Source organism: Dreissena polymorpha, chromosome 6 (genome assembly GCF_020536995.1).
Source record: "Dreissena polymorpha isolate Duluth1 chromosome 6, UMN_Dpol_1.0, whole genome shotgun sequence".
NCBI classification, from domain to species: domain Eukaryota; kingdom Metazoa; phylum Mollusca; class Bivalvia; order Myida; family Dreissenidae; genus Dreissena; species Dreissena polymorpha.
Window position 1 is genome coordinate 114956896 of NC_068360.1, and position 10851 is coordinate 114967746.

A 10851-nucleotide genomic window follows, 5' to 3' on the forward strand; every position below is an offset into this window, starting at 1 on the left:
CTCCAATCGTTATGAAAACGTTTCAGCGCTTACCAAACCAGAGGCGACCGGACGCGTCGCACTTTCCGTCGTTGATTCTCGTATCCTTGCCCTCGTCCACGGTGGCGATGGTTGTCAGCTTGCCGGCGTCCCAGTCCCAGTGGCAGATGGAGCGACCTACGGACACCAGGTAGCCGCCTTTCCGGCATGGAACCACCAGTGAGCAGTAGGAATCTGTATAGTCAGAAAACCAGTGTGTGCGTGTGCGATAATTCAATGGTGTTTAGTGCCTGATTTAATCAGTGATTTATGTCAAAGTCGCACTTAGTATAACACAAACAAAGAAGGACCCATGTTTCGTCTATTTTGTCCACTTTACAAGCCGCACTCCGAGAAATGGTGTCAACATTAAATGATTCAAAAAAGTTGTATGCATTAATATGACATGCCCAGATCGTCGAGAAAGCTTGGCATAACGAAACGTTCAGTTGTAATATTGCTTTTTCGGTTCCTCAATTTTTCAATATCATTTTGGGATCTTACCAAATTTATGCGACTCGTCCTTGCCAGTTGCTGCGGTCCATCGGTGGACGGATCCGTCGTTGATATCCACATAGAGTAGTTGCTGGGTTCGCTCGTCCCAGTGGGGGCCCTCTCCTATGGTGCTGCAGCTGCGCTCTATCAGGGTCTCTACTTGCATGATTGCCGGTCTGTTAGGCAGAGAAAGACACACACCGTCAGTACCGGTATATGTATTTGATTAAATAATCAAGGTCTTAACGCACATGCTTTCGGGTCTGTGGGGCAAATAGAAACACTGCTCAAGGTACGAATCTCAATAGTACGTGTCGGTTTGGTGATGGTTGATTTCGGCCGGGTATAAGCTTATTTGAAAGAACTAATGTTATAGAAAACGAACTTAACTGCAACATTCATTATAAGTAACCGTCGGTTATTCTCAAACTTCAAACGTTAAACATCTGTTACATTCAGGTGAGACCTTTTATACAATTTAAAAGTTGTAGTATAATGTTACTAAAAGGTACGCTATGCAAGCTACTGTACTTCTCATTTTAAATCTTCTAAGTAAAGCTTAGTTCCTTCGGACTAACTTGTAATGCCTTTCATTTGTATGCAGTTTTGCATATTCAACTATTGAGATTTAAGGGATATTATGCGCATTTTCACTGTTGAATTGAGCTGAAAAGAATACACAGATCAAAAAGAGTTAGTTAAAATGTGGTTACTGACCAATTATCTGCAACTCATCTTGCTTCCAGTTGTTTATTAAAATATATATTATATTCGATGTTTTAAAAGATTGTACAGTCCAATAGGCCGAGCGGAACTGTATTTATATTAGGATCGGAGTTAGTGTTCGTGTGTCGTATGAACGAATCTGCACTAAAACTAAATTTAGATTCACATGGTACATCGAATCATTTCTGTTGTCAGTTGTCAAAATGAAAGTACAGTTGATATTCAAATGCATTATTATTCTCTTTCCGGGATATTGTTTAGTATGTTGACGATGCATTAACAAATATAAAGTGAAAACACCAAAAATAAACAACGGTTGCGATAGACACCTATAAAAATAGCATATACTGTTAGATGCGCATAATATCACTTTAAAGCGGGACTGCACGATTTTGTCAAATATAAATGAATTTATATAAAATATGTGAACAACTTATTATACATGTATTTCAATATAAATTAAGATTAGAGTTAAGAGAACATGTGTCTAAAAATGCGAAATAAGCAAGATATTAAATTCTGAAATCGAAAATGTCCATACAGTCGAATTCGCCAGCATGTATATCATGTATGTACGATGTGAATCTAAATTAAGTTTTACGGATCATTTTAATTTCCTGCAATGATATCTATTTAAGCGACACACGAACACTAACGCCGATCCTAATAAAAAAGACGAATGCTTCGGTTATTGTAGGAAAATATGTACGAAATATCTTCGTCACAATCGGCTCGGGGCGCTAATTTGTCTTTGCTGCATTTTATGAAATTCGTCTTCGATGTATAATGTTTCTTGCATTTTGTGTTATTGTAACATATGTTTATCAATATATTACAATTTAACACATATACAAATCGTGCAGTCCCGCTTTAATAATGCGTTACACTAGTTAGTTATTTCTAACCTAAAGACCAGGTACTCTCCCCTGGTAAAATATATTCAGCTTTAAACAAGTATAGGATGATATTCACATCAACGTTTTAGCATATGTTATGAAAATAAATTTATACAACTTGCATTAGTTGACGTTAAAGAATTGTTATTTAACTTAATAAATGTATAATAAAATAACGGTAAATCGATCTTACCTACTTTCCCAGTTAAACCATATACACTTCAAAACTGTCGCCGTCAGCCTATCTCAAACCATACTATATATACAAACCCAAAGGCCACTAACATGTACACAGTCACAAGTACGATACAGCCTGTGCAAAACGTTATCGAATGGGCCATTCGATAAGTTAAACAGAAAAGCGGTTATCAGATGCTCGAATCGTTATCACTTGTGTTCACGTCTTACACCAATCAAAGGCATTTCGTAACGTGATGTTAATTTAAAAAATAAAATTTCAGAAATCTTCGATACACGTCTCGAATTGGATTTGATGAACGCCTACAAAAATTGCGACATTCAATGATAGTTTTAAAGATTATAGTTTCGTTATTGGCAGTGCTCATGCCTGTATCAGTCCTTCATGTACGTTTGATTCATATCGTTTTAACGACTACTTCTTCATTAAATTGTTTGTCGTGAAAACTTTCTATATTTTTTATTATTTTACTAACAGTTAAAACAAAAGACACCTATTTGTTAAGCAATAATTTAATTACTTCATTTAAAAGTATATCCTTTTTTTACATTATACTTCATAAGCCGTCGATAGGACCTTTTAAATAATAGTCACAATTCATAAGAAGATCCTATTTTAGAATATGTAATAAATATTCGTCGAAATAAATAATTATCCATTCAACATAACATTCCTCTTCAAAACAATAAGTTAAACTGAATTCGCGTGTTTTACTTTTAACAATACAAATTACGTAAATTAGAATATTAATAGACACATGTGGTTAATATTCTGGAAAGAGGTGCACATTTTTTGTATCAATTTTCTTCCAAATGTTATTCCGAATGTTTACAAAAACGTTTACAATAAACCGCTGAAAACTTGCCCAGAAAGAGAGGATGCGAAAACGAGGACTGGGACAGAACGATTTATTTCAACATAGCGAATTAAAAACAAAATCAAAATAAAACTGTTATGGATATTTACTATGTCGAGCATGTTACGAGCATTTTACACATTGCTGTTTATACCCACTTCAAACTACCATTTGGGTCAAAAGTACACATACGAACTACATCTAAAATCAGATGTGACCACAGTCATACGAATGTTCATCATTGCAGTATGCGGATGATAAGCGTTATTTTTGCGCATATACCGTATTTGATTTGTTTTATTTTTCGGACAATAACTTTTGACATTTTATTCGAGATTACCCAGTCGTTAATAACTGTTAAACTTACCGACGTGATCTTTTTTTGTTTTACTAGTATCACATTGTTACCAGTGGACAGTCTTCCTTAAAGGTTATTTGTGTTCCTTGTTCATACACTTGTAGACTTTTCTTACACAACACTTTTTAAAATTGAATATTTCACTTATGAGTTAAGATTTTGATTTAAAACTGAACAAGTGATCATTTGACTACAATCTGTGTAAGCTCGCATTCAATCATTCATCCGCGACGAACGGAGGCTTAAGTACGTGTGGTAGGTAGCGTTTCATCTTTTTGTACGTGGAAATGGTGAAACGTGATATAATTATATTTTAATTTCGATTTCGTCACTCTAGGTGGGTTCTTACACCAGGAAAACATAAAATAAATTTAAAAAAATTGGCTTTCATGAATATTCCGAAGCACAACCGCGAAATTGGCATGTTGCAGGCTACCTTCCCCGTATGCTTAACGTCCAATCGTCAGGGATGAATGATTGTATCATGTGCTTGCTCACCATGTTGGCACAAATGTTCACATAACAATTTAAGTCAAAATCCCTTTATTGCTGAGATACTGAAGTTAACCAATGCAATAGAAAAGTCACCAAGTGTAGGCCCATGTGGAAGGGTGACGAAACATCCCTCAAAGTTTTATAAACAAATGTGTGGCTGAGAAAGATGTGCTCGCTTTGTTACAGTCACGGGAGGACACCCAAGGAATTATCCCCTCGACTTTGTTATATTCGTGACTTTTCACAATCGTTTTTTACGTAGTACGATTTTGATAATTTGACTTTTAAAATAGTGTTTTTTTAATTTTTTAAGTTGTATCTTTTCTTGTCAATCAATTTCAATTACATCTACCGAAAATTATACTAATGTGTTAAATTATGTTTCGTCCAAATTATAAAAAAAACGTTCAAAATAATGGAGCTATATTGATGTGAATACGTGTTGCGTTAGAAAAGTCTCCAAGGGCAGTGTGCTTTCGAGAACAGGCTTCGAGATGAAAATTGTAATTGTAATGGACAGTCTTGTTCACCTTGCGAACTTTGCTGTTTCGCACATTTTGATTGAGGACGAAGCTTCTTATTTATAGAACTAAAATTAACAAAAAATCATAATATAAATCAGCAATAAGGTAACACAAATCGTTGCTAACAGTTATCATCAAATGAAACAAAATCTTGCCTTAGATAATTGAGTGCATGCGTAACCTTTGGATTTGTTTGTGTCAATGGAATTATAATAGTATTACATCAAATGTAATATTGGTTTCCAAGTTGTTCCTCTTATAAAAATAAAATGCCCGTGTGTCTTTAGAACGTTTATGCTACAAATTGTTCACAAAATGTTTTGTCAAAATTCACTATAATAATCAGGTGAACCTTTAACATAATGGATAAATTACAATACTATAAGAGTCATGGTTATTTAGAAAAAATCTAAACATTTTTGGAAAAAAACAACAATATGCCCAAGTTCACATACAGAATAACGTTTCATTATCATATAAGCAATACTTTATTACCCGTACACTTATACGGTAGAATCATATGCTAGTGCCATTAATACGAACAAGTGCATGAAAAAAAACTCATTTATTTGGTTAACCTTACAGACATTGAAACAATAAAAACCACGATGATAATAATAATATCTGTAACCAACTGCAGAAGTGCTGCATATGATTATAGTAGTAACATACTAGTTAAAACTTAATATCAAATTTAATACAGCATTTATAACAAGAGATTATTTATTCATTCCAATTTAAGTCTTTACACTATCCAAGTGACACTACAAGATGTACATCAATCCGAAGATAATCTCGAGTCTATTTCGAATATCTTAAATTCTTAAGTCATACGACAAACACATATATCATATGATTACAGATCAAAGTATCTAAATGCTATACAATTTCAATGTGACATCTTCAATAGTTAACGCTTTTAGGAAGTGATCGTAAGTTACTTTATGTGCGTAGAATGCCTCAGACTGCTCAATAAAAAGTACTGTGGGTGTGTGGGTCGTTGCTACATCCCGTTGACGTTCAATGGTGGGAAGAAACAGGTTTGAAAAAAATAAAAGTGATAACAGTAGAACATATCTTTTTAAACTGTGTCGCGTACATGATTAATACATCCCCAGAGCTTTGTAAGTGGCAAAGCATTCAAACACATGACTTACTTCAAATTCGCATAGCTCAGAAATAAGATAGTCAACGAAAGCGAAAATCGTGGCTCGTCAATACAAACCTCTTTATGCTGATTTGTTTACGTTTTAATGAGCTTTTGATAAATATGTTAGTTTGCTCAACAAATGATTCATGCTTCTGCTTAAAACAAACCTGTGCATGGAAAAAAGTGTCTGGCATCGAAATTATATGCACGTTTAAATTCCGTTGCCCGAGAAATAAGGAAAAGTTCGCACCACAAATGTATAAAATTGTATACGGACAAACCAATCAACTAATTGAATGAGAGACAAAACTAACAAACAGACCAAATGAAAGAATGACTCGAATATACCCCCTTCAAAATTTCATTTTCGGGGGACGGTTAAAAATCAAGAACTTGCTACATAACTAGACCTTTCCAGCCTTTGTTCGTAAGTATTGATAATTAACATTTGTTTAATTGTTGCAGTTATTAAGTTAAAATTGTGTTGCTAAACATGAAACATTTCTGAATATTTCTGCAGAAAAGTGACCATGGAAAACCCAGATATTTTCATTTAAAGCCTTCGCAAATACACTGTTATTCATTTTTCATTGTGTGAGTTTAACATAATTATTTCTTAATATTGTAACATGAAAATGTTCCTAAGCGTCTAAAACTGGTTTCAATTTCAAGTACATACCAAATCAAAAGTCTACCAATACGGGCCATTGTTCTGTTCTTACTGTCTTTCAAACTCATCCTTGAAGTTTTCATACTGGTCTTTTATAACAGTTACAACTTCAACCTCAGACTTATATTTTACGTTCTTATCACTTTAACTTAATTTTATTTTTATTATTGGCTGACCGTGTCGGGTTTGAATCAGCCTCTGTCGTAATTCCATCAGTCCCCATTGGCGAAGTGCTTGCTTTCGTTTAGCACAGAACTTTCCAGGTATCTTAAGTAATATTTTCACTACACAAAGGAGCGTCAATTGATGAGCTAGCTTTTTTGGTGCATGAATCACTGTCTAATACATGTATATTATTGTATACTTGTTTCTTTTAGGTTAGACTCGCTACTTCTAGCTCTTCAACAGGGTGCCTGACTTGTATCGGTTTTGGAACAACGCTGCATTTCCGTTGATCAAGCTTACAATTTTAGTAGCTTGACCTTTTGTTGTACTAAAACATATTGTGGAACAGCCTTTAGAAAATTATAAAGATACAATCAGACGAGAATATATATACTGTATCTAAAACAATCAGCATTGCAGATTGGAGTATGTTACAAATAGCGATGTCACGAAACTGAGGGTTATATGATTAATACAATAAGATATTGTCATGAAAATATAAATATAATGTTAACTCATGCGAAAGATAACAGACATCGGGCCGAATCTGATAAGAATTGTGCGATAAGAGGTCCGATAACATGTCAAATGTTACAAATTCAAAAGAGTCTGGTAAAAAAATGAGTCATTTTATTTTCAAACAAATTCGGAAAACAGATTGAAAATGGATGCTTTCATTCACGTTGTTTTATTATAAACCTTATAAAACATTATAAAATGTTCACAAATATGAAGAAGTTTTCTGTAAGCAAATTCTTACCTCAAAAACTAAAACAAAGATATATAAATACAAATGTTTCTTGATAGATCTGACTTATGAGGATACTGTAAACAATCAATAAGTCATTAGTCCTTACAATTAAAATTAAATGATGCATACTTAATCTAGTGACTTCTTGTTAATTCAGAAAGTGGAAGAACCTTATGTCATGAAAACATTTTTACGGACATAAGTTGATTAATAGGTAATTATAAGGACGACAAAAAAACGACTGCTTTAAAATCAAATATTACAATGCCTAAATGTTCTTAAGTAACTTAATTTTATATTTAAGGTGAGACAATCAAGAGGACCAGTCTGAATTCATTATATGGACTGTGTGTACAAAATATTGTCCGCGCGTGCTACAATGTAAATATTGACGAATGACGTCACCATCCGGGTAATACTTTTTTAACACTGGCTTTTGTTTAAAACCGAAATATATTAGTCATAAACTATTTTTGTATCGTTCCGCAGATCACTTTATCCTTCTTTGTCTACAAAAACTCTTTAAATGCGTAAAATTCGAAAGAGGCGATAAAGAGTATAATGAACGGTCAATAATTTCTTATGCATCTTGTGTTCAAAGGCTGGAGAACAAAATCTGTTCAATGACGCAATTTATTTATAAATCATAAAACCATTTATTATCTATATAATTTATAAACATTTATAGACAATTACAGCGCTTTTAACTAAAATATATCCCGGGACCGTCAATGAAGCACACGGAAAACCAGAGTATTAATACGGATGTCCCCGGACCTTATGCAGCAGCTACACTGACCATCCCGGATGCTGCCACGGATCGTCACGGATCAATACGGCAGTTTTTAATATCCCAGAGACTTCCCGAGCCCAAAGAACATTCTCGGGCGTTCCAGGACTTACAAGGCGGCTACAAAGTTCACATGCCAGACCATGCCGGATATGATCCGTATTTATGCGTCATCTATATTGGACTGGGGCTTAAGTCACGAACAAGAACGATCCTAATTCTGAGACCTGGGAGCAGCTTCTGGTACAATTCGTAAGTTTACGAACTCATTATTATGTAAGTGATAAGTTACGCAAGTTTTTGCTATTGCGTAGGTGCGTTTCTATAAACCGAACGTAACCGTACACTTAGTTGTTATCCACAAATACTCTCTTAAATGGAGTCGAAAACGCGCGGACCACAATATAGAGACCACAAATAAATATTCGTCTGCTATTCTTCGCTAGTGTATTTTACAAAACGGAAATTTCCAAAAAAAAGGAATCAAAACTGGTCTCACCATGAGATACATGTGGTCGTAGATGCCTTTTATGTCAATCGAGACATATATAAATATAAAACATGGAAATGCTCATTTTATTCACTTATGTTTGTGTAAATCTGTATTTAACAAGATGTGTTTGTGAAACACTATGTCTCCCATATATTTGACCTTGAAGGATTACCTTGACCGTTCAACGCTCAAAATAAGCAGCTCCATAAGATACACATGCATGCCAAATATCAAGTTGCTATATCAGTATTGCAAAAGTTATGACCAATTTGACGCAAACCAGCAAAAAACCAACAGACAGGACAAAAACAATATGTCCCCCAGTATAGACAGGGGGACATAAAAATATTGAAATGTATTTCCCCCAGTATAGTCAATGTGTTGCGTGATGCACTTGTCTCCATACCTCAAAGGTCAAGGTGTACAGTGATCAACGCTGGCCATTTTACAGCTTTTGGACTGCAACATTATAATTCATCATTGTATAGTAAGATACCTTATCATTTATCACAACACTGTGGACAAAACATTTTAGGTGTATAACCTGTCTTTGTACCTTAAAGGTCAGGGTCAAGCTTAGAGGTCAAAGTTTGATTTGAATATTAAGTAATTTTTATCGCATTTTTACCGCGACATTGACGGCATAACACCCCATGGAATAGACTAGCCTCAATCCCACCTTGTTGAATTAACCTGTCGCGTGCACGGACAAATGACTTCATTAATAAACAAACAATCGTTCTATGTGTTTCATTGTTTTTGAAGTTTCCAAACATGCCACGTTTGTTTGTTATGTTTTTTGTTTCTTGTTTAGTAAAAATGTCATGGGATAAATATAATACTATGATTAGCGTTGAATAGAAAGAATAGAGGGAAGTTTATGTTGCTTGTCTCGAATAATAAAGTTAGCACCCATAATGATAAATCATTTTTTATTACTTTTCTCTTGGCAGTACATTTTACCGAGTTCAAAAACAGAATAATGTAAAACAATCCGTGTCTTTTGGTTAATGTTAAACATGTTAAAAACGAAAGTTGGTTGAAATGTCCGTAGTCAGTCCGAACAAATTATAACGGCAATCGCATCGAAAATGTTCACATTCAATCATGTCATACGATTTTTCCGTTGCAAATAAATAAAATTGCGTCGGATAAATGATAGATAACATCAACTGTATGCACTTCATTCATTGAAAAACAATTCAACGCTGCCTTGGTCAGCGAATCCACAGCATGATTACGATTAGTGAAAGGCGAAATATCTTCCTTGATCAACTCATGTACATAGCTGATAGCTTCGCGTGAAAGTCTATAGCGTTGAATAACTTCCCCATCCTGTAAGTTGTTTATTGGATGTAGTATTTCACGGCACACTCTTGGTAATCGTTCTCGTCTGCAATAGAGCGGAATGTAAGACTTTGATCAATCTATATTTCTTAGTAATCATATTGAGTAATCACGCACAAAATGGTGACTTACGCAAGCCAATGAGCTTGCGTAAGTTTACGTGTGAAAATAAGAAATTCGTAAGTATAAGAATTTTTATAGAAACGCTCCTACCTTTAAATTTGACACATACGCAAGTTTTTTTAACGTAAGTATTTTTAAGAAACGGCTCCCTGGACATCTCCAGCATTCACTTGTTATGACTCAGACTTGGCGGGGCAGACAATAACTGTTTGATGGCAACGTTTAGACTAGTCACTTTCTATTTATTCAGCGTGTTTTTAAACGGACTATTTTGTTAAGGTTTTAATTAAGGACTTCATGCAAATCTCGGTTGAAATATTTCTTATGAACACATACGCAGAACAAAGGGTCTTGCGCGTTTACATAATGAGTCATTGAAAATATATCAAAATATGTTAATCGTTTACGAAGTGAATAAATATAAATATCATCGAGACAAAACCAGCTATGAGTTGTTGGAATTCCAAAAATATTGAAAGTTAATTTTGTTGATTCGAATTAATTATCTCAATAATCATATTTCACAAATTATGTTTTCTAAATCAACTTTAAAACAAAAATCTCCTTTTTAAAGTAAGTTGCGAAATATCTTTCTCATTAGCATGTGTCTCCTGATTGATTTTTAAAACACCGATCATTTTTTATGGCTAAATAATTCAGAAATTTGATCACTTCGAACTTTGATAATAATTGAAATTCCAAATCAATATTGATTTGTTCATTATAAATAGCAAGTATGGAATTCCAATGACAACATTTGTAATAACTTAAAATATAAATGCATTTTTCATATAA

General features: G+C 34.1%; 1 protein-coding gene across 1 annotated transcript; it reads right to left on the bottom strand.

The window, feature by feature from the left end:
- Positions 1-22: 22 nt before the first annotated feature.
- LOC127836010 (regucalcin-like) lies at positions 23-679 on the bottom strand. The gene is made up of 2 exons (XM_052362429.1): positions 523-679; positions 23-213 (listed from the first exon to the last, which is right to left on the bottom strand). Exons 1-2 carry the CDS (start codon positions 677-679, stop codon positions 23-25), a joined length of 348 nt encoding a protein of 115 aa, XP_052218389.1.
- Between the last annotated feature and the right edge of the window lie 10172 nt (positions 680-10851).